The following is a 25,780-nucleotide window of genomic DNA, read 5'->3' as shown; positions in this document are numbered from 1 at the left end:
ATAAGGCAACGATAAAAATGAAAGGGGATAGGTTCCGTGATGAACAGGGGTTCAGTCAAGTTGAAGGACTCAATTACGATGAGACTTATGTCCCGGTAGCTAAGCTTGAATTCATAAGGATACTGCTAGCCTATGCAGCACACAAATGATTCAAGTTATACCAAATGAATGTTAAATCTACATTCTTAAATGGACAAATTAAAGATGAGGTATATGTAAGTCAACCATTAGATTTTGAAGACTTAAAACTGTTGGATCGTAGACGTTCGATAGAGGGGGGGGGGGTGAATATCGAAAAACGTTCGTCGATAAGAGAGTTAAGCGTAGCAGAAAAGTAAAACAATGCTAACACAATTCACTTTACTTGGTTCGGAGCCTGTGTCGACTCCTACTCCAAGGCCCGCGGTCGTTGACCGCTTTCGGTGGGCAATCACTATTAATTCGAATATTACAGAGTTTAAGTACAAGAATTAATAGAGAAAGAAAATACCGACAATAAAATGAAAAACAAAACCAGCACAGAGTCGGAAAGCTTTTCGTGGCGTCGTGAGAGCACAGAGGAGCAGATCTTGGATTCTTAGTTGTTATTGAAGCCCCACCCCTGCCCCTTCTTTTATATGAGGCTCGGGGCGCCACGGATCCCTTCTGGGCGCCCTGGTGAGACGTGGCAGGTCCAACCAGCGAGCTCCACGTGGCGATGACGCGTTCAGGATAAAAGTTGCCTCCCGGGCGCCCGGATCCCTTCCGGGCGCCCCGACCTCCGGGCGCTCGGACCACCTTTTTCCAGGGAACACCTTTCCTGCAAAACAAGGTTAGTCCGAGGTAAATAGATAATGTATATCCTGCAAAACAAAGTATTAGCACAGTTCATAAGTTTAACATAAAAGGTATGACTTAGATTCCGTCTTTCCGAAACCGGAATCTAGTCACGATCTCGACTTAGATATCCGAAATGGATCTAAGCCGGATCGACGCCTAATGTTCCCTTCCCGGGAACGCGTCCTCACAGTTACTCCCTTCCAGTGACTTACCTTTACTCACCTGCCAGACGTCCGGTTAGCCCTTCGACTCGTCTGGACTTCTCGCCGAGCTTCCGGTCAGCCCGTCGACCCGCTTGGACTTCTCGTCAGCTATCCGGTCAGCCCGTCGACCTAGCTGGACTTCTCGCCAAGCGTCCGGTCAGCCCGTCGACCCGTTTGGACTTCGTGCTAGACATCCGGTCATCCCGTCGACCTGTCTGGACTTTGTCTACACACTCGGTCAGAGTGTTAGATCACGACAAACCTAACTTAACCTGATTTGTCATTCATCAAAACCTGAGCTAGACCGTTAGTGCTAACCGCACCAACAAAAACATCCAAACCATGTTTTTAAACTAAAAAGGTGCTATAAAGATTAAAGCAAGAATCTAGGGCTTGGTATGAAAGACTGTATAGTTTTCTAAGTTCAAAAGGGTTTAAAGAACAAATTGATCTCACACTTTTTATAAAAACTCTTGACTTAGACACATTTATAGCCCAGGTATATGTAGATGACATAGTATTTGGATCAACCAATTCAAAATTTTTAAAAGAATTCATAACTTTAATAGAAAATTAATTTGAAATGAGCCTGGTTAGAGAGTTAAACTACTTAGGACTACAAATTAAACAAACTAAAGAAGGAAACTATATCCACCAAGCCAAATATACAAAAGAACTAATTAGGAAATTTGGTATGGAAAGCTCTAAAGAACTAAAAACACCAATAACAAGTACCGTAAACCTAGATAGTGATCCAAATGGTAATTCGTTGACTTAAAACACTATAGAATTATGATAGGAAGCTTACTTTACTTAATTACAAGCAGACCTGAAATATTATTTGTAGTAAGTATGTGCGCTAAATATCAAACATGCGCTAAAGAAGCCCACTTACCAAATGTTAAAAGAATAATTAGATATTTAAAAGGAGCTGTAAAGTAGGAATGTGGTACCCAAGAACATCAAACTTTGAGTTAGTTGGCTATTCTGATTCAAATTATGCTGGTTACAAGTTAGAAAGAGTACAAGTGGAGGCTGTCAACTTCTAGGACTATCTTTAGTTAGCTAGTTTAATATAAAATAATATTGTGTTGTATTATCTACTACTGAAGCAGAATACATAGCAATAGATGAATGCATAGCTCAATTGTTATGGATGTCTCATACCTTAAAAGACTTTAATCTAGAATATAAAAATATTAAAACTTTTATTGATAACGTAAGCTCTATAAATTTAACTAAAAACCCAATTCATCACTCTAAAACTAAACACATAGAAGTCAAACACCACTTTGTTAGAGACCATGTCACAAAAGGAAATATTGAACTTAATTACATTAAATCTAAATCTAACTTAGCCGACATATTCACCAAATCATTACTTGAATCTGAATTTTTAGCAACTTAAGAAGACAATTAGGAATGAGTTTATAGACTAGTTTTTAATATATACTTTCTAGATAAATTACTACTTATTAGTTTTCAAAATTTGCCTTTCAAAAATTTGTTTTCAAAATTGCTTTCAAAATATTTTCTCTTTATAGAGTAGACTAGGACTTACCATAGAATTGCATGCTTTTATAGTTTTAGTAGTCAACATCTCACAAGCACAATAGAATACCTTTCTTATATTTTGAAATATAGAATGGTGTGAGATGCTTAGGACTTAGCCCAAGATTTCAGATGCTTATGTCAGTGCATCAATGTGAATCTAGGCTTTAAACATATACATTGATCAACTTGAGTAATTTAGCTAGTAACAAACTAGTTAAGATCAAACACTCAAATTGACTAACCTTAGTCAACAATTGCTATATTGTGATAGTCACCTAAGTACAAAGGTTGGACATTTATTTAAAGACTATTTCCTAGTTGTTTATTTTTTAAAAATATTTTCAAAATTTATGCATTTCATACATGCTTGGATTTCTAGGAAAATATAAATTTAAGGGGAGCATAAACATCATTTTTGAATTCAATTCAAGATTAAGTCTCTTTTCCATAGAAAATTTCAAAAATTTATATTTTCTTTACTTATTGGTTCAAAATTTATCCTCTTTGCAGTCTTTCAAAACTTATGTTTCAAAATTATCTTTACAAAATATTTTCAAATTCTACACTTGTGTATTTTCTAGAAAATTTCATATTTTTCAAAAATTTTAAAAAATTGCTCAAATTCTACATTTTCAACAAAGTTTCTTCTTAAAAATTTTCAAAAATTATTTTCTAAAAACTAATTTCATAACTTGGTTAATAATTCTTATTTTAAAAAATTCTTAGCTTTCTTCAAAATATCTTTCAAGTTATTTTTGAAAATTATAATGATAATGTATTTGTCCTTAGAAAAATCTTCAAAGGTCTATGATCCTGTCTAAGAAGCTGTACAAAATGGAAAGCTAGGGAGAGAACTCACTGTCGATGGGGGATAATACCTGTAGAATACCTATCCGAGAAACCTGTTAGAGTGTATACTGAAAGCCTAAGCTTTTGTAGACATTTATTTTGAATAAAGAATCACATTTGGTCAAATTATCTACATTTATTTGTAGTTGTTCAATTAATTTATATTGTAGATAACATATTATGTGGTGTCACATACAGAAGATAATGTTATCAGTACCTTATAAATTATAAATAGTAGCTCACGATCAAAATGGAAAGGAACAAACCATTGGAAGGTCGTAGTGTAATTAGGTATTAGTTTATCTTAACTATATAATTACACTAGTACACTTAGAGTGTATTGAGTAGGACCATTAGAGGTCGTTTCTTTTATACTGACTTTATAAAGGAACAAAGACCTCAGTTATTATGGAAGAGTGTGCTTTTAATCCTAATATAATAACAAGCACATATATTTGATATTTATTTCTTTAATTTATCAATGGGTGATATTTAGTTCGATAAATCAATAAGCCCGATAAGTTGGGAAATGATATCACTTGCAGTGTGTGTTGTTAATTATAGAAGGAAACTGTGTCCTAGTGATCTAGGTTGATAATGTCCCCAAGAGGAGCTTATAAGGATTGTCATGTTAAACCCTGTAGGTGGACTTAGTTCGACATGACGATAAGGTTGAGTGGTACTACTCTTGGACTAAGATATTAATTAAATGAGTTGTCAGTAACTTACTTAATTAGTGGACATTCGACATCTTAAACACAGGGAGACTAACACACTCATAATAAGAAGGAGCCCAAAAAAATGTAATCTGGGATTGGTGCGGTAGTTCAATACTAGTTCTCTAATGGAATGAATTATTATTGATAAAATTAAGTTGTGTGTTCGGGGCGAACACGGGATGCTTAATTTTATCGGGAAACCAAAACCAATTCCTCCTCTCGGTCCCTATCGTAGCCTCTTAATTATAGAGTACTATACCCACCTATACCCACCTTCGTACCCATCTAAAAGGGGCCGACCAAGTTTTGCTTGGAGCCCAAGCAAGGGCCGGCCAAACCATGTTTAGATGGGATTGATTGTGGCCGGTTCAAGCATGGGTTCAACCTATGTGTAGCCGGCCATTAGAAATAGAAAAGGAATTTTAATTTTAAATTTTTTCTTATGTGGAATACATGATTTAAAAGAGAGTTTAAAAATTAAAATATTTCCTTTTATAAGATTCTACAAAAGATTAAGAGAAGATTTAAATCACTTTCCTTATTTGTAGATTAAAAGGTTGATTTTAATTTTGGTAAAAACTTTCCTTATTCATAAATCATCCACATGTTGAAAAGATAAATTTTAAAATTATAGAAATTTCCTTTTTAACATCAACCATGAAGGGATTATTAAAGAGAAATTTTATTTTAAAATTTTTCCGGAAGCAAATTAGGAAGCTTGAATTTTTCTAGCGAAAAATTTCCTTGTTTGCTTGTTTGATATGGTCGGCCATATACACTAGGAAAAGAATTTTAATTTTAATTAATTAAAATTTTCTTTTTCAATGTCAAAAGAATTAAGGAAGGTTTTATTAAATTTTCTTTATTTGCCAAAGTTAAGGATTATAAAAGAGGGGGTTTGAGTGCCTTCATGGATACAACCTCTATTCTATTTTCTCCCTCTTTTCTTCCTTGGCGTGGCCGACTTCTTCAAGGTCTCTCCTCTCCTTGGTGTGGCCGAACCTCTCATCTTTCTTGGAGATCAAGTGGTGGCCGGATCTTAGCTTGGAGAAGAAGGAGAGAAAGTTTGCATTCCTTGGAGCTTGGTTGGTGGAAAAAGTTCTTCATCTTTTGGAAGTTTTGTGCTTGGCCGAAACTTGAAGGAAGGAGAAGAAGGTGCTAGGTGGTTCTCGTCTCGGAAGATCGTTGCCCACACAACGTCCGAGATTGGAAGAGTAATACGGTAGAAGATCAAGATGTCATTATTCACAAAGAAAGGTATAACTGATAATTGTTTTCCACATCATGTTAGTTTTATTTTTTTGTAAAAATACCAAATACAAAAGGCATGCGATTCTAGTTTTTCGAATTAGTTTTCGAAGTTGTGTTCTTTTGTTTTTTCTTTTTCTTGTGATTTGATTGTTCTTAGTGGTTAACCTAGGGTTACTATAGGAAGGTTAAATATTTAATTTCCTTAAAAGACTTTGTCTAGTCGGTGGTGGTTGCTCTCATATCCAAGAAGGCCATGTGCCTCACCATGCAGTATTGGAAGCCGATTTTGGAAATAAATATTTAATTATTTTCGTGACCTAGGTGATTTGGATCGAACGTGTTAAGTTCCGCAGGAGATCCAAGTCTAAACCTAAAAGAACAAATAAATTAAACTTAGGATCAAACGTGTTAAGTTTCGCAGACGATCCAAGTTTAATTTAAAAGAACACATGGTAGCTAGGAAAAGGTTCAGACCTTTGTACAAATTTTTGTACAGTGGAACCGCTAGATTTTCCTAGTAGCAACCAACAAAACCCAAAGCAGATCTAGGAGAATACAGTCACAGAATGCCCTCTTTGTGTGAAGATCCCAAGACGAAAGGAAGGATTCAATGAAGAAAATTAAGATCTGGAGCTTCTGAAGCTTCCTGCGCACCAGAGAACCGACAACACTATCGTTAGTGACCTAAGACCGGGGTGGGAATCCCTAGCTAGGCCCTGCGAGGCTCAAGTCAGTGATCTCTCTTAGTGTGGAAGAAGGAAGAAGATGAACAATAACCGAAAATTAGGGTTTGTAAAATGGGTTGTGAGCGTGAGCCTCCCAATTGATCAACCGATCGATTGGGCCAAACCTTCTTCGTGGCACACATCCAATCGATTAACTTATCGATTGGACTACAGTTCAATCGATCGGTTGATCGATTTACCCACCTTTGACTTGCCTAAATCAAGTCCAAGGTTGCCAAACCCAATATCTAGTCAACCATGACCTGTTGGGACATCATGCCTAGTATCCAATCACCCTTGACCTACTAGGGCTTCTTCACCAAGTGTCCGGTCAACCTTGACCTACTTGGACTTCCACCAGATGTCTGGGCACCCTTGACCCATCTGGATTTCTTCGTGCCAAGTATCTGGTCAATCCTTTGACCTACTTGGACTTTCCAATACCAGATGTTCGATCAATCCCTTTAACCCACCTGGATTTTCACGTGCTTAGCTTCACTCACCAGGACTTCCACCTAGCTTCACTCACTAGGGTTTTCACCTAGCTTCACTCATCAGGATTTTAGCATTACCCGACTTTACTCACCATTTCCCAACTGTCCGACTTCACTCACCGGGACTTTCACCTACTTAGCTTCACTCACCAGGACTTTCACAGTCAAGTATCCGGTTAATCCTTTGATCTACTTGACTCTTTTTCACATCAATCTGGTCAAACCCTGACCAGAGGGGAATTGCACTAGCAATCTCCCTAAACAAAGGATTATACCTGCAATCTCCATATATTATCAAACATCGAAATCCAAACATCAAGACTCAGACTTGAGTCAACTCAAGCCTAGTCAACCTTGACCTAGGAGATATTGCACTAACAGTTTAGGTTTAAGTAGAAATTTAAATACCTTTGCAAGAAATTCTAGTTCAAGGGGGAGCTTAGGTGAAAGGGGAACCTAGGATTAGATTCCATTGCTATATGAATGAGTTGATTACATATTTTGTTTTCATGTTTATTGCTTATATGTTTCCCTAACTTAAATGAATTGCCAAATATAAAAAGTGTGGGAGATCGTTGGAGCAATTAGTGTGACCCTAGGTTTTGATGTTTGAGTAAAGTTTTAAGTTAGGTTATTATTGTATCTGATATGTGCTTATGAGTGTGCAGGATGCATGTACAATATGACAAAGTCCAATTGTGATCTTGGAAAAGCAAAGTCCAAGTGGAGTCTTGGTGGTATAAGTCCAAGTGTGTAGCTTTGGCAACATAAGTCCAAGTGTGACTTGACAAAGGTAAAAGTCCAAGTGGAGTCTTGATGGTGTAAGTCCAAGTGTGTAGCCTTAATAATGTAAGTCCAAGTGTGACTTGGCAAAGGTGAAAGTCCAAGTGGAGTCTTGGTGTTGTAAGTCCAAGTGTGTAGCCTTGGCAACGTAAGTCCAAGTGTGACTTAGCAATGGAAGACTCGACGATAAAGGACAAGGCTGAAAGAAACTCTTGAAGGTAAGTCATGAAGGATAGGGAAGTATCCAAGAAACGTGAGGCTAATGGAAGAGGCTAGAAGGTAAGGTCAAGGTTGTGCGGCCGAGGATGAGTGCATGAGTGATTGTACTCGGGGTTGAAACCCTAGTGTTATAGTTACTAGTCGACTGGTCCAAGGCACAAAATGTTTCAGTGCCTGACGGCTATGAGACTAGTCGACTAGTAATGTTACCAATCGAATGGTAAAGAGTCATTAAACAGATTCGTAGATTCTATGGAGGCATGTTGGCTGTGTCCAATGGTAACAATAGTTGTCTTATGATAATACCAGTCGACTGGTAGGCAGAAAACCAATTAGGGATTCCAGCTTATGGCCTATATAACCAAGCCTTTAGAGATTGGTTATGGTTAATAAAATAGGAGTGGAATACCCTTATTAGTAGTTTACCTTGAGCTATCATTGGAGTGCAGTGTATTGTAAAGGTTGTACAAGGTTTACTCCACCAAGAAGGAGTTCGTACTAGCTAGAGGTTACCGAGGCTTGATCCACCGAAGGATCACATGGATTGTCCACCTTACGGGTAGCCATGGAGTAGGAGCTTTATCTTTAAACCACGTTAAACGAACATGTTAGGTTTGTCTTCTTACTTTGTGTTTTCATTATTCCTCTATGCACTAACTAATTGTAGGAAGACAAGAGATTTGGGGTGATTATCTATTCAACCCCCTTTCTAGCCAGACCATGATCCTCAACAACTATATGTCTACCAAAAGAGGAAGGAGGTTATGTGTTATAAGATTTGAAATCACGGAACATGACTCTTATGCCGAACATTATGGAACATTCAAAATCGGAGGGAGTCACTTTGGGTGCAATGAGTTCATCACCATTAACTCCCGCATCTTGATTTTTGGCATTGGAGGAGTAAGCCTTTAGATTCGCCACTTATTAAACCTATATTGCAGATTCGTGATGTTCTTTTGGAGCAGAATACCTCAGTAGGTGAAGTAAACATGAAGCTCATTGAATGGTTCACGACAGAGGAAAATGGGACAGCTTTGACATATGAGTTCTTCTGTCCGTGAATGCCCAAAGTCTCCTGGTATTTGATGATTTGGAAGCAATGAATACTACCAAAGCATTGATTCACAACTTGGATGCTTGCTCATGATAAGCTAAGGACGGCGGACAACATGCCATATGAACCAAACAAGACATTTGCTATGCCGCCGATTTGAAGAGTCTAATGGCCACATCTTCTTTGAATGTGGTATTGCTAAGTCTCTTTTTGATAAGGTTAAGAGATGGTTGGACATCAGTTTTGATATCACTAGCATGACAAGATTGTGTGAAGTATTTTGACGCTACTACAAAGGGAAATGAAGACGCACTAAGGTGTGATATCTTGGAGTGTTTTTGATGATTTATCTTGTATGGGATGCATGTAACCATTGTCGTTTTGAGAACAGTGTACCTTATATTGAGAGGATGTTTCACAAGGTTTAGACACATGTCTAGCGCTCTATAGATCAAGTGATAGAGCTCCCGATTGGATTGTAGTTGCTTGCTTGATATGTTTTCTCTTCATAGATGTCTTGAATTGTGGTCGTTTGCGTTAATGTCTTTAGTGTAGACATCTATAGATGTAATAGTTTCGTGATTCTTTGATTTTTTTTTTATATATTTATCTCCAAAACAAAAGAAGGAATCAAAGTTATCGAGTATCCTTCATTTTTTTGCTTTATTATTATTGTTATCTTACTATTTTATTAATAATATGAACCCTTTACTGACTAATTTTGGTGAAACCTAAAATTAAATTACGTTAATGTCATTTTTACTTTTCACACTGGAAATAAATTTAAGACTTATTAGTAATTTTTTTGGATTATTTTTATATAAAAAATATGCACTGTCATGGTTCTTTTTAGTTCCACATCTTAGAATTGACAACAGTGTGAGCGGAGAAGTTTCTATAAATACCTTCGGCAGATGACATTAGAAAACATACCTTTCTCAACCTTTTGGCTAAGATTGTAACACCCGCCCCTCTAATACTCTAAGGGAGGGATGGAGTTACTTACTTGAATCATACAAACACACATATATATGCATATGAAATCATGGCAGCAGAAGTGAGGTTTAAAATTTGATTTGATCATATGCATATTAACTAAACATGACATGTGAACAATATAATCATATCACATATTAAACATGCTAACAAGCTAATCCTTTAACATAACATGTGAACATCCTAGTATTCATGCATATAACTTGATTTAATATCAACCATTTGAGACATGATTCATGATATCATAAGCATATTAACATGAAACAAGAAGAACATAAGTGCATAAACTATCCATACTAGCTCAAGTTATTATCAAAAGCATAAAGTCAAAACATGTTTCTCATGCACAACTTAGATACATATAAGTTTGAAATACAAATGGATCTATTCCACCATGCCACTACCACACACATCTTCGCCCTTCCTGCTGCTCCTCTTAGTGTAGCCATTCCTTACCCTTTTCTGCAGTACAAGGAAAACATAAAACTATAAGCACATAGGCTTAGTAAATTCCTTTCCTACTCACAAAATCATAAATCATAAACTAGCCATAGAGTAGTGACATGTTCATCTAGGTATCATAGGCATATCTCAAAAGAGCATAAGCATAACATGTGAGAACATAATCAAAAGGTAGTAGCATATTCATCTAGGCATCATAAACATATCTCAAGGGAGCATTTTTCTAAAGTATAAAGATCACATAACATGAAATATCTCCATAGAGCATTCTTCTACAGCATAAGAAATCATATATCATGAGACATGTAGATGCAAGATGTTCTTTTGAAAACATGTAACTTATAGCATGAAATGAGTAGATGCAAGATGTTCTTTTGAAAACATATACCATATAGGTACTTAAACATAATCTCAACATGAGTGTCCAGCTTTGTACCACATACATGAATTTACGCGCATCCTAAATAGATCCAAGGTAGCTAATCTTGAACCTACTAGGAACTAGGTCCGTTTCCTTGACCATCGACCTAGGGGCAACTTAGGAGCCCATCCCTTTTTACTAGGCTCGTTTCTTTGACCATCGACCTAGGGACAATTTAGGAGCCCATCCCCGGTACAAGCCATACAAAAGTAAAATAGCATATCATGTTTCTTGTCATATCATAGCATATCATGTTCTTGTCATATTATGAAGAGTGCTCTTAATCCCAACTTAAGGGAAGCATCTCTTAGGTTTTTCATAATACATAAGCCTTACATAAGCATAACATGATGGCATAAAGTGCACATAACATATGACATGTCATAAGGAAAACATAACATGATAGCATAAGTGCACATACATATAACATATCGTAGGTAAGCATAACATGATGGCATAAGTGCACATATCATAAGAAAACCTAGCATGATGGCATAAGTGCACATATCATATGACATGTCATAAGAAAGCATATCATGATGGCATAAGTGCACATACATATAACATATCATGGATGAGCATAACATGATGTCATAAGTGCACATATCAATTAACATGGTGACATGAAATTCATATCATATTATAAGGAACATATAAGCATGAATCATGGGTTTTCAAGCTACATAACAACATGGAATCAATATCCTAATATCTCATAGTATTTAGCATGGCATGTGAGGCCCTTTGGAACCCTAGGTAGCTCCTTAACATAGTTTCCTTGTCTTGGCCGAAACATGTAAGCATGACTCTATTTTTTTTTTTTTTTCCAGTTTAAAGCATGAAACCTTTACACCATACATAGCATAGCAAGTGAGACTTTTGGTAAGCGTATAGAAGTTTCTAACCCTAATGCACAAGCCTTGGCCGAAACCTATAAGCATGTGTCTAGGTTTCTTTTAACAACCTAAAGCATGAAACCTTTAAACTAACATCATATGGTGGGTTACTTATCATGAGGAATTATAACAAGCATAATTAGGTTTCTACATTTCCTCTAACCCCTTTTATTTTTACTTGGCCGAAACCCTTAAGGCATCATACTAACTTCTTGTGCAACCTAAAGCATGAAAACATTTAACTAGCATCATATAGTAGGTTACATATCATGAGAAGTCGTAAACAAGCATAGTTAGATCCTAAATTTCATCTAACCCTTTTTATTCTTCCTTGGCCGAAACCCTAAAGCATGGATCTAACTTTTCATTCAACCTAAAGCATGAAATCATTAAACTAGCATCACATAGTAGGTTACATGTCATGAAGAGTCAAAACCAAGCATAGTTAGGTCCTAAATTTCATCTAACCCTTTTTATTCTTCCTTGGCCGAAACCCTAAAGCATGGATCTAACTTTTCATTCAACCTAAAGCATGAGATCATTAAACTAGCATCACATAGTAGGTTACATATCATGAGGAGTCATAACCAAGCATAGTTAGGTCCTAAATTTCATCTACCTTCTTTTATTCTTACTTGGCCGAAACATGTAAGGCAAGACCCTAGTTTTTAAGCAACCTTTAAGCATAAAAACATACGAAGCTACTTGTACTGCAGGTGAGGGGAATACTTACATCCTCTCGCTCGATTTACTAAGAGAATACCCTTGCTTTGTGAAACTTTCCTAGGAAGGGGACCTTAGCTTGGTTCGGCAATGGTGAGGAAGGATGGCTTGATTTCGGTGGAGAGGAGGAGGAATGAGGAAGAGAGAAGCAAAAATGAAGTTTGTCTTTCCCATTTTCATATTTATTCTCAATGAAGGAAGAAGGCAAAACCAACTTCTCATTGAAAGAAGAAGAAGAAAACTTAAATTTTTTCCTTCTTAGTGACTATTTCCCTACCTTTAACTACAATTTCCCTCTCTTTTATAATAGCACACCCATGCTGGGGCTACTGGTTATTACCTAGAACCATTTGATAATGTTGGTTGCTACTCGGAAAGCCTAGAGGTTCCACTGTACAAAAATTTTGTACAAAGGTCTGAACCTTTTCCTAGCTACCATTTGTTCTTTTAAATTAAATTTTGGATCGCCTGCGGAACTTAACACGTTTGATCCAAAACTTAATCTATTTGTTCTTTTAGGTTTTGACTTGGATCTCCTGCGGAACTTAACACGTTCGACCCAAATCACCTTAAGTTATTAATTCCATTAAATATTAATTTCCATAATCGGTTCCCAGTACTGACGTGGCGAGGCACATGACCTTCTTGGATATGGGAGCAACCACTACCGACTAGACAAAACCTTTTATAGAAATCTAATATTTAATTTCCTAAAATAACTTTAGGTTAACCGAAAAGAATAATCAAATCACAAGGAAAAGAAAAAACAAAAGAACACAACATCGAAAAACATATTCGAAATTCTAGAACGTAAGCCTATTTGGTATTATTTCCATAAATAACTAGTATGATGCGGAAAGAAAAATTACTAGTTATACCTTGTAGAAAAACCTCTTGATCTTCTACCGTATTCCTCTTCTAACCTCGGACGTTGTGTGGGCAACGATCTTCCAAGATGAGAAAACACCAACCACCTTCTTCTCCTCCTAGCTAGGTTCGGCCACAAAAGAAGCTTAACCAAGGATGAAGAACAAAACACCAACCAAGCTCCAAGAGATGCTAGCTTTCTCTCCTTCTTCTTCTTCTTCTTCTCCAAGTAGTATCCGGCCGCCACAAGAGCTCCAAGCCTTTGAGAGATTCGGCCACCACAAAGAGAGAGAGAGGAAGAGGATGGCCGGCCACTCCAAGGAATAAAAGAGGGAGAGAAATAATAGAGGTTGTGTCTCATGAAGGCACCCTCACCCCTTCTTTTATATTCCTTGGCCTAGGCAAATTAGGAAATTTAATTACAATAAAATTTCCTTAATTTCCTTGACATGATTTAATTGAGAAAAATAAAATAAAATTTCCCCAATTAATCTCTAATGGCCGGCCACATCAAAGGAGTAAAATTAGACAAGTTTTAATCAACAATTAAAACTTCCTAATTTGTTTCCGGAAAATTTTAAAATTAAAATTTCTCTTTAAAAATCTCTTCATGGTTGATAGAAGGAAATTTCTATAATTTTAATTCTATCAACATGTGGATAATTTTAAAGAGAAAATAAAATATCTCACCAATCTACAAATAAGGAAAGAGATCTAATCTCTTTCTTTAATCTTTTGTAGATCTTTTACAAGAGAGATATTTTAATTTTAATTCTCTTTAATAAATTATTTCTTCCACATAATAAAACTTAAAATTAAAATTCTTTTTTAATTTAATTTGGCCGGCCCCCACTAGCTTGGGTTCAAGCTAGGGCCGGCCACCCTAATTTATACCTAGGCCGGCCCTAGCTTGGTTCCCAAGCTAGCTTGGCCGGCCCCCCTATTGGTGGGTATAGAAGGTGGGTATAGTACTCTATAAATAAGAGGCTACGATAGGGACCGAGAGGAGGAATTGGTTTTGGTCTCCCGATAAAATTAAGCATCCCGTGTTACACACAACTTAATTTTATCAATAATAATTCATTCCACTAGAGAACTATTATTGAACTACCGCACCAATCCCAAATTACATTTTTGGGCTCCTTCTTATTATGAGTGTGTTAGTCTCCCTGTGTTTAAGATATCGAATGTCCACTAATTAAGTGAGTTACTGACAATCTCATTTAATTAATATCTAAGTCCAAGAGTAGTACCACTCAACTTTATCGTCATGTCGGACTAAGTCCACCTGCAGGGTTTAACATGACAATTCTTATGAGCTCCTCTTGGGGACATTATCAACCTAGTATCTCTAGGACACAGTTTCCTTCTATAATCAACAACACACACTATAAGTGATATAATTTCTCAACTTATCGGGCTTATTGATTCATCGAACTAAATCTCACCCATTGATAAATTAAAGAAATAAATATCAAATATATGTGCTTGTTATTATATTAGGATTAAGAGCACACACTTCCATAATAACCGAGGTATTTGTTCCTTTATAAAGTCAGTATAAAAGAAATGACCTCAAATGGTCCTACTCAATACACTCTGAGTGTACCAGTGTAATTATATAGTCAAGATAAACTAATACCTAATTACACTACGACCTTCTAATGGTTTGTTCCTTTTCATTTTGGTCGTGAGCTACTGTTTATAATTTATAAGGTACTGATAACATCATCTTCTGCATGTGACACCACATACTATGTTATCTACAATATAAATTAAATGAACAACTACAAACTAATGTAGACAATTTGACCAAATGTGATTCTTTATTCATAATGAATGTTTACAAAGCTTAGGCTTTCAGTATACACTCCAACAGATAAGAGGTCCAAGGTTCAAACCTTGGTCATGCCTCTTTTTGGTTCTATATTTTTTCCTTTTATTTTTGGAAAATCCACATAAGGCCTATTCTAATCATGCAACAATTCATATGAAATCATTAGGGATCCTATGGGTGTTACAAAGATCAAGTATAGTATATGTTCTTAACAATTTAATATTTGATATAAAAAATTAAATTAAATTAAATTTGTATGAGGGAGAGTCCGTTATAGTAGCTTGCTGCTGGGATTCTTGTGCATTGCCCTTACGTTGCACTACTGCATGAGTCTAGCGCACCCTTACCAAATCCAATTTATGGGTCAGGAGTAGTATGTTCGTGTATTCATACATTATATTACACATGTAACACATCTGCATGATGGCTAGTTATTATTATTTGTTGATCTGATAAACAGAAAATAATATGATCAGATCAAGATTGATTAAAATATGGCCAATCAACATGATATTGATACACCTGTCAATAATTTAGTTGTGTCCGATGACACAAGAAAGGTCATGGACAAAGCTCCCATTAATACAAATCTTGGAGAGGGTTGGATCAGGTTTATTCAATGGCAACCACAAATACTTATGAGTATTTTATGAGATGACAATGGTGAATATTTGGCGAATATTACTAGCTAATTGAGCGATTGCAAAGTATAGATTAAGGTTAAGTAATTGATTCAAAACCAAAACAATTTAACCGAAACTAAATAGATTGTTTTTTTAACAATCTGAACACTTTACTGACTAATTTGGGTGAAATCTATAATTAAATTATATTAATGTCCTTTTTTAACTTTCACACTGAAAATAAATTCAAGATTTATTAGTAATTTTCTTTGATTATTTTTATATAAAAAATATGCATTGTCATTATTCTTTTTAATTCCATATCTTAGGATTGAAAACAACGTGAACAGAGAAGTTTCTATAATTATCTTCGGTAGACGACATCAGCAAGCATACCTTTCTTGGCCTTTTGGCTAAGATCAAGTATAGTATCTCTTCTTAACAATTTAATATATGATATAAAAATTAAATTAAATTTTTATGAGGGAGAGTCTGTTACAGTAGCTTGCTATTGATTCTCGAGCATTGCCCTTACGTTATACTACTGCATGAGTGTTACGATTTCGCAAGTGCACGGATTCGTCGTTAGTAATAAAGATTATCGATCCCACGAGGACTGGTTATAAGCACTAGTGATGATACACTTAGGATTAGCTACACTATCGATGGTTGTAAGTAATCTAAGAAAAGAGATTGGAAAGCAGAAACGAGAACTAGCAATGAGAAGTAATCAACCTGGTTTATGAAGAGTTCTAGGAGTTCGATTTCATTGTGGTGGTATTGATGTATCACATGCTATCCTATACTCATTGTCCATCAGCATGCATTCACCGGAAGCTAAAGCAACTATCCTTAAGCACCAAATAAAGACAATCCCTATGAAATCTTGTTACGATTAACCCCTGTCACTAGGGCGCCTCGGTAGATCACAAGGACACAACTCTAATTGACGTTATCAAGGATAGAATTAAGGAGCTTAGTTTGGTCTCTTACTTCCTTATGGAGGAGTCACCTCTCCTTTCAATGAAGTACCCTAGATGTCCATGAACTAGGGCCCCTCGGGTGTACAATCTAAGATATTCACTCTACGAGGTTGACAATTCCTACACAATCAATCAACATGATATAGAGATCGAGTAGTCGAAACAAAGCAAGCGAAATCATCAAATGAATATAAGCATAATACGAGTCTTACATCAAAACCAATCCACAATTACTCCCTCATCCTAGAACAAGGACTCTACTCCATAGACGCCGGAGAAAAACTCAAAGACATGGTGTATTTAAACATACAATTCTCAAACACGAAGAGAGAAAGAAGAAGTATGCTTATCCAACGACGACGAGTGATCTTCGGATCAAATCCTTTGCTTCTGGAGTTGATGTGGTGATGAAAGATCGCTGTACCGATGTCGTGGGCGACGTGGAACAACACCAAAGTGATTCTCCTGTTAATGACTCGCTTCCCGGCTCTCCCCTTTGAGGAAAAGGGTTAAAACCCTTTTATAGGCTAGGGCGCGGCTACGGCGACACGCCCGTGTAAGGATGGCACGACCGTACCCTTCTTTGTCTTTGGCTGCGCTGCACGGTCGTGCCAATTGGCACGACCGTGTGAACTCCGGGCTCGGCTCTTGGGACACAGCCGTGTTGGGTTGCACGGTCGTGTGCTCCATCGTTGCAGTCATGGGAGGGCACGACCGTGCAGGGTTGCACGGCCGTTCCTTGCTTGGTTGCTGGCTGTGAGGCACGGTCGTGCAGGGTTGCACGACCGTGCTCTGATCCCTCTTTGGATTAGTCACACGGTCGTGCAAGGTTGCACGGCCGTGCTCTCTGCTTTGTTCCGGTGCGTCGATAATCACCATTTTCGCTCCAAAAGTTGTCCCTGTCAACACAAAACCAAACAAAGAGCAGATATCCGAACAAAAGAGTATATATGATGAATACATGATAAAAGAGGCAATAATGCAAGGAATATATATGTATAAAGCAAGTGAATGTACGTTAAAACATACATAAACGATCATAATATTTACGCACATCAATGAGCCTGGCGCACCCTTACAAGTCCAATTTATAGGTCTAGAGTACTATTTTTCGCGTATTCATGCATTGCATTACACATGCAACATATCTGCATGATGACTAGTTATTATTATTTGTTGATCTGATAAACAGAAAATAATATGATTAGATCAAGATTGATTAAAATATGACTAATCGGCATAATATTGATACACCTGTCAATAATTTAGTTATGTCCGATGACACAGGAAAGGTCATGCACAAAGCTCCCATTAATATAGATCCTGGAGAAGGATTGGATTAGGTCTATTCAATGACAACCACAAATAATTAAGAGAATTTTATGGGATGAAAGTGGTGAATATTTGGTGAATATTACTAGCTAATTGAGCGATTGCAAACTATAGACTAAGGTTGAGTAATCGATTCAAAACCAAATCGATTTAACTGTAACTAAATAGATTGAGTTTTTTTTTTGAACTAACCAAACCGACTAAATTTTTCAATAAAAATTGAACAAACTGAACCGATAAGTTAACGCAACAGATACTATCGACTCCATTGATTCTCATATGAATATCGAAATTGATACTTTTACAACTTGATTTAAAAGAGAATACCAAGAAATAAGGAAAATACCAAAGAAATAGCGGCTCAAAATAGAATTAAACCAAAACTCTTCAAAACAATTAAACAGGTCGAATATATAGGCCCAATCCTAAATATGCAAAAGATTAAAATAACCTTAAAAACCTAACTCACTACAAATTAATAAAAAAATTAAAATTATTTTTTCCTGTTCCGTATCATAAGTTAATTCGATTTTTAACTAAATTAATTAAACTTTTATACATTTTTATTTGATTTTAACTTTTAAATAGTTGACTTTGAGAATATCATTAGAGATCATGCAAAATTTCTCTAATTTTAAGTTACTTGTCATTACTAGTGACAACTTTGATAACGTATAATATCATTAGTGATCATGTAAAATTATAAAATTAGATATTATCCTTAATCTAAATCCTTAACAATTATGGTAGTTGCAAAAGGAGAATAAAATAAATCAATTTATTATAATCGAACTGAATTTTTAAATTCAATCAGTTAAATTAATTAATTCAATTTAATCAAATTTTTATTCCCTGTTTTTTACTGCAGGTTACTTGGCTGTGCATGACCAGTTCTGCTTAATGGTGGCCAATAATTGGGAAAGATCACTTGGAGATGACGATTATATGATTGTTCTCAAAAATATATTTCAACTAATCACTTCCTAAGCAATCAGATATACCGGGCTGATTGTGATTTTAAAGAAATTAAACTCATCTGTTTAGAAAAAAATTCAAGATGTCTTTTTTCTGGAATCTGCCTTATTATTATGGTTGTCTTGAATTTCTTTAATTGAGTTATATCTTAAAAAAAATAATAATTAGATTTAAAGGTTAAATAATTGATATTTGTGCATCATTATAGATACTCTAATAGATTTTATATTAAATGTCATTAGAAAGTGTATATAACCATTTTATATTAAGAAATTATCATGATAGTTATTTATTCTAATAAAAAAAATTTAAAAAAATGATAAACCAAGGCTACCTGATTGACTATCTCTGGATTATCAGCTCGACCTCATAGAATTTTTCCATGGACCATTAAGATAAATCGGGAAGCACACGTGGTGGACAACCTAAGAGCCTAACATCTTTTGATTACGCTCTCTATTTGGAGGAAAAATTCCTGTAAATACGTTATAACTAGAGATCGAACCATGGATATTTAGATGATAATCTGAATGTCTTATCATAACAACATAGCCCGGGGACTAGTTATTTATTCTAATAGTACTTCGTGGTGGTGGATCAAACTTGATGAAATGACAAAAGTGAGATGTATATTAGGTACATCTGAACCATTATTAACCTTTTTCAATTTTTAAATTATGGTTTAGACCGTTCCGTTATATATATGAGAATTTGGAAGATGCTTCTTTTGCATCTACTTCCTTCATATTCATGGAACCGGTACTAAGGGATCAGAGTCGTTTAGTTAGCGGATCTACTTTTGGAAGATAAGATGTTTCCTTTGGTAAAATGTTGAACTTAGATTTATTGATCTCCTTGTACAACAATTCAATTTCAAACTTCAACAATTTTACTTCTTATGATTAACGAAGTAAGCAAACACACCAACAAACGGCGCATTGACATAAGTGGTGGGCTCAGTTTGCGCCGACTGACGTCGATCATCAGCGAAGTTATCTGTTCCACTGTTAGGCCCTCCGACAATAGCTCCAGTCAACTCATTCATATTAGGATTGGGGCGGTTCAAGTAAGAGAAGCCGTCTCCGCATGCGATGAAAGAGGGATGCGCGTTGACGGACGGGAGGGAGGCCGCCCTGTGATGAACGTGCTGAGGGAACTTGGGGCCGTAACCGACCATGTAAGACATTCCCATTGGATTGCTGCCTAAGATGTAGTCCGCCTATAACATCAACAAACAAACAAACATTCGCCAATTTTTAGAGAAAGTGACGACCGATACAATGCCGCCCTCAGGCCCCTGAGTTTTTGATGGTAAATTAATTACCTGATTTTTCGCAAATTCTACAAGTTTCCATGGGGGAAATTGGGTGTTGCCGCAGGTGATGGTTTGCCTAGCTTCCGTGAGATGTTTAGCATAGATAAGAGCAAGCAAGGAAAGTGAACCGACGATTTGACTGTTGCACCCTTGGGTCTTAAAGAGCAGACCCGCTACACAAAATTAAATAATAAGGACTAATTTTTATATAAAACTAGTGATCGTGCAGTCATTAGGGTAAAGTACCTACTTTTGAAAATTTGTATTATTTGAGTTTTTAAAAATCCGAATTATTTGAATTTTCAAGTGTCACCGCTTTTCTATGAAAAAAATTAATTTAATTTAATATTATACTTATCTTAGTAAAAAAAATTAAGAAAAGTATATTTTTTAAGCCTAAAATATTTATAGAAATTTCTTTGATCATAGTATTATCAATTCTAAGATGTGGGACTAAAAAGAATTATATTCTTTATATATAACAATCAGAGAAAATTAATGATGAAAATAATTCATAATAATATGCCGTAACTGAGTTTCGAACTCTAGATCACTGATTGTTTCGCTTGTGGAATTACTAATAAACCTTGGAATTATTTTTAGTGTGAATAGAAAAAAGGATATCAACGTAAATTCATTAAGTTAGTTAGTAAAAGGGAAAGATTTTTAATAAAATAGTAAGATATTAAATTGATAAAAATAACTATTCTACTTGATCTTAACTAAAATATAGAGAAATATATATATTTTAGTATTTATAGAAGTTTCTCCATATTTACAATGTTATCAATTAAAATATGGGACAAAAGAGAAGTATAATTATATTTTTTTTACACTCTTCCATTTGAGAAATAATTTCCTTAATTTTTTACCAATTACGCCTTAGCTAGAAAATTATTTCAGTCTGCCTTTTAATTAATTTTTTTAATCGATCTGGAAAATGATAATTAATAACACGAGAAGTTAATTATTAGTTAATTGACGAACCTGGTGTGTATTTGACGGTCCTGGTGGGGGATTCCGGTAGCACCGCGCATGCAAAGGTTTGAGCTTCCTTTTCGTACTGACCAATCTGCAATTTTGCTAAAAAATTTGTCATAAGTAAAAAAAAATAAAGCCGGTTTGTAATTTTATAAATTGTTTTAATTAAACGGTAAATATATTTATTTTATATTTATATTCATTAATAGAATAGATATATATATGGAAATTAATTAATACCTGGCTTAGGAGGACGTAAGTTCCTGCATGTTTATTGTCCCATGAAAACTCAGTGTCAATATAATTAGTTCCTGCTTCTTGCATGAGTTTCATTTTTCGAATGGCCGTATCCACATGGTTTTGGTATTTTTTGCTGTTGGTGGCTTTATTCAACCATGCTCCACCCCAAGCTAACTCATCCTGCAACATATATAATTATATAAATATTTTACTAGAAATAAAAGAAATTAATTAAAACTATATTAATTATAATTACATGGTAGCCACTGAAATCACAGTAAAATGGGCAGACTGCGTAGCCAATGCTATCGTTGTATGAGCCCTGGTAGGTGTTTGCGAAATAATACGCCTGCAAAAAATTTATTAAAAAAACAAATAAATTAAATTTATATGCGTTGGAACATTAATTAAGCATTGATAATTGAGTGCAACCGTATTTTGCATGCGTGGGCGTGTTGAATTTAAATACGCATAGAAATTAGTTCTGTACTTCTGTATGCGTAGGAGAACTGATATACGTACATAATCGTAAAATCTTTGAAATTATATACATTTTTATATCATATTAATTTGAGGTTTCAAATACGGACCTGCTTCGCTTTAGACAACAAGCGCTGGGAGTAGGCAGCGTCGTAGGTCTTGAAGGCGATTGAGGCAGCAGCCAGCGCGGCAGCGATCTCGCCGGCGACCTCGGAGCCCGGGTGAGCGGTGTTGACGGCGTACACGGGGCGCGGGGTTTCCATGTCCTCGGGCCGTTCCCAGCAGATGTGGTCGCTGTTGGGGTTGCCCACCATGGCGTAGACCGTGTTGGGCAAGTGGGCCGTGGCCTTCAGCAAGAAATCTGTGTTCCATCTCAGAGCTTCCGCAGCATTAATCCACTCGTTTCCCATGGCCATCCCGTCGCCGAACTCGATGATGCTCCACGCCAACATCGTCGCCGTGAACGCCATCGGAAAGCTGTACTTCACGTTGTCCCCCGCGTCGTAGTATCCCCCCGTTAGATCAACCTAATTAAACAAATTAAGAAATATAATACAAGTTGTTCCTCGTAGACACAAGAAGAGGCAGGCAGGCATGTATATATAGCTAATTGTCTTACACCACCCTCTTGGCCATCGCGTAGAGCCGAGTCCTTCCTCCATGTCAGGCGTTGGTTAGGAGGAAGCTTCCCTGATCGCTGCCCTTCGAAGAACAACAAGCTCGTGCTCAGCGCGAGCTTGTAATCGTGCTTTTGCTCCCATCCAACCGATGCCGTTGACATCAACAACAACACACCACAAACAAAAACGCAAATCCTCTCCATCGACATTTTCTTTTCCTATCAAGTCAATTCTTTGTCATCTTAATTAATCGGTGTTTTATAGACACAGACGATCTTAATCGGATAGTGTGGTTCAGTTTCAGTTTGGACACCATTGTTCAACACTTGCCCAAAATATATATATATATAAAAGATGATTTTCTTCATTGAAAATACGTTATTTACACACTTTACTTAGAGAGCATCAACTTTCTCTTTATTGCGCTCACTCAATTTTACCCTAGTCTTTCTCTACTTTTTCACCCGATCATCTGTTTAGTTGAGAACTCCACCTGTGTACATTTGAAAAAAAATACGGAGAAAAGTAGGTAGGGGAACTGACTGTTGGTAGGTATTGTAACTGATATTATTTTGTAACTGATATTATTGCAATGGATTTAATAAGTGCTTTATTTTACATCCATAGAATTACATTCATATTTTAAAAAAAAATTTACTTCCGAATCCCACTAGTTTTTGGTAACTAAAATTAACATCTCCCTTTCACCCAAATATATAATAATTTTCTAGTTTTTGGTATTTGTCACTAATTTTTGGTAACTAAAATTAACATCTCCCTTTCACCCAAATATATAATAATTTTCTTTCACAATATTCCTTTTTTGTTATATATATGATATATATATATATATATATATATATATATATATATATATATATATATATATATATATATATATATATATCATCCTTATAAATGATTGATATATCAGGTTGGCTTGACTATTGAATCTCATGTAGCTTATCATGTTTGAAATGGGTAGATATTTAATACTGATACGTGGCTCATATGTTGATAAAGTGAAGACTATTGTCTAAAGATAATTTTGAAGTACTCTTACGTATTAGGAGGAGCGTTAGTGATTGGATCAGGAAAAGAGTCTTTTACATAGGTTCTCTGATGCTCAAGTTAGTGATTGATAGAAGGCGATGAACAGTAATATGAATAAGAGAAATTGCATAGTCTCGATTGCGTAATGTGAGCATACCTACATTTATAAATGGAGACTCCTTTTTATAGTGTTATTATTTGTCTATATATGAATATGTTGGTGCAGGATGTACCAGAATCGAATTTGAGTTTTGATGCTGTCAAAGGTTCAAATTAAGTCTTATTTTGATTTGATAAATTAACTAAGTGTGCGTGATATTTACTCAACCGGGAAAGTCCTAATCGCGGCTAGATAGGAAATTAAAGCTTTAGCAAATCATGCAGGTCAGGCAGGAAATCTAGGTGGATCGAAGACCTGACACATGGCAGTTAGAGTCGATAGATCTAGAGGACCTAATATCGAGAGGAAGCTTTGGTGAGCTGATTTAATGCTAAACCGAAGTCCATACAGGTATGGAGGACCCGATGTTTGGCAGGTAGGTTAAGGTAAGCAACTGGAGAGGAGCGACAGGGAGATCATATCCCAAGAATGAATAAACCCTAGGTCGCTGATCCAACTGAAGAAATCGGGAGGTTTCTAAGTTGAGATCAAGACAGATTTTACTGTCTATTATTACTCATGCATCATATTTATATGTTAACTTTATGTTGCAGGGGTAACTTTTATATACTGTGCATCTAACTCTATTTTACAAATTCTGAAGGATTGGTCGACCGAACCAAGTTGACATGACACATACTTCAAATTGAGCAGAGTGTTGGTGCAATTTTGCACTAACGGTCTAACTCAAGTTTTGATGAATAACATGTAAGTTAAGTTAGGTTTTGTTGTGATCTAACTACTTGATTAAGTGTGCAAGAAATCCAGCTAGGTCAATGGGCCGACTGGATAGCTGGTACGAAGTCCAGATAGGTCAACAGGTTGATCGGATATTTGGCAAGAGGTCTAGCTAGGTTAACGGACCGACTGGATAGCTGGCATGAAGTCCAGACAGGTCGATGTGCTGACCGGATGTATGACAAACTCGTAAGTTAAGGTAAGTCACTGGAGGAGAGTGACCAAGTGAGGGCGCGTCCCGGTTGAAGAGACAATAGGTGTCGGTCCAGTTTAGGTCTATTTGGGATCCCTAAGCTGAGACCTTAACTAGTTTATGGTCATTTGAGAATATGAACTAATTAATACTGCTTATTATTGTACTAACATTTATCTTGCAGGTTATTATTTTATTTATTGGACTAACATTATTTTGCAGGACAAATGAGCACATTTGCCTTCGGATGAACAATATCCGAAGGTGCCTTCAAGCTTGATGGAAGGCGTCTTCGTACTGTTCATAGAATGCACCTTCCATGGCTATGGAAGGTGCCTTCGACAGGATAAATTTTGACCAAAGTCTAGATAAGTGCCAGGCTGTTCGGGATTGAACTTGCCTCGTTGGAGGCGCCTTCCATGGCTATAGAAGGCGCCTTCCATGCCTTTTATAAGGCTATCTCAAGAAGACATTGAAACACAACACCTATACGAGCTACTGCGCATCCGATTGAACTTCCGATCGCTCCAGGCTTCCGCTACGACTCTGCTGTGAAGCTGCTGTACCCCACAACTGTTCTGAGAACTTCCGATCGTGGCTGGCAGTCCGACACCGACACATGAGTGGCCCGACTTCTATTTCTAAAGTGTCGGTAACTGTTTACTTGTATACTTGATTACTACAAAAGGACAGATGCAATGTGTTGCACTTGTTCTAACATTCTTTGTACTTGATTTCCTCTTCTAGAGGTACCGGAAGAGGCCTTTAGTGAATTACCCGTCGATAGATCCACGAGACGTGGGTCTTGGAGTAGGAGTCGCCAAAGGCTCCGAACCAAGTAAATCGTTTGTGTCTTCTGGTGTTGGCTTTTTCGTTTTCCGCTTCATACTTTACTCCGAGTTCTTAAAATCGAAAAGAAAAGTGTTGAAACCCACATGATTCACCCCTCTTTCACGTGTGATCGATCTAACAAGTGGTATCAGAGCAGGTTTTGCTCTGATTTGGTGCAACCACCAATTAAGCCGGGGGAATCATTTTCAGATTTCTTTGTTTTCACATTCTATTTGAATTGGTAAAACTTTACCTATTTAGATAAAAAAAAATTTGTTCGGTTTTAATTTGAAATTGGTGCAACACTTCTCAAATCTTTCTATATTTTTAAATATATCTCAAACATTGCTAATCCAAGACCAAGTCTTGGTACCTCGTTTT

At 36.3% G+C, this 25,780-nt stretch overlaps 1 protein-coding gene and 2 pseudogenes across 1 annotated transcript; 2 read left to right on the top strand and 1 right to left on the bottom strand.

The window, feature by feature from the left end:
* Window positions 1–15,039: 15,039 nt before the first annotated feature.
* On the top strand, window positions 15,040–15,221 carry LOC122018164 (annotated as a pseudogene).
* A 669-nt stretch (window positions 15,222–15,890) lies between these two features.
* LOC122018162 lies at window positions 15,891–16,061 on the top strand (annotated as a pseudogene).
* Window positions 16,062–19,677: 3,616 nt separating this feature from the next.
* On the bottom strand, window positions 19,678–22,633 carry LOC122014186 (endoglucanase 8-like). Its single transcript, XM_042570364.1, has 7 exons — window positions 22,424–22,633; window positions 21,915–22,331; window positions 21,581–21,673; window positions 21,280–21,504; window positions 21,091–21,175; window positions 20,113–20,276; window positions 19,678–20,007 (listed from the first exon to the last, which is right to left on the bottom strand). Exons 1-7 carry the CDS (start codon window positions 22,631–22,633, stop codon window positions 19,678–19,680), a joined length of 1,524 nt encoding a protein of 507 aa, XP_042426298.1.
* Between the last annotated feature and the right edge of the window lie 3,147 nt (window positions 22,634–25,780).

Source organism: Zingiber officinale, chromosome 8B (genome assembly GCF_018446385.1).
Source record: "Zingiber officinale cultivar Zhangliang chromosome 8B, Zo_v1.1, whole genome shotgun sequence".
Lineage (NCBI taxonomy): Eukaryota > Viridiplantae > Streptophyta > Magnoliopsida > Zingiberales > Zingiberaceae > Zingiber > Zingiber officinale.
Note: the sequence above shows the minus strand (reverse complement) of the source record. Positions and strands in the feature narration are given on the sequence as shown.

Excerpts from the sequence above, each read along its gene's own strand:
- LOC122014186 (XM_042570364.1), bottom strand. The coding sequence starts at position 22,633 with ATGTCGATGGAGAGGATTTGCGTTTTTGTTTGTGGTGTGTTGTTGTTG. Across the intron at positions 21,505-21,580 it reads GTGATTTCAGTGGCTACCAT|GATGAGTTAGCTTGGGGTGG; the intron begins GTAATTATAATT and ends TATATGTTGCAG. Across the intron at positions 21,176-21,279 it reads TCTATTCTATTAATGAATAT|ATTGGTCAGTACGAAAAGGA; the intron begins AAATATAAAATA and ends GCAAAATTGCAG.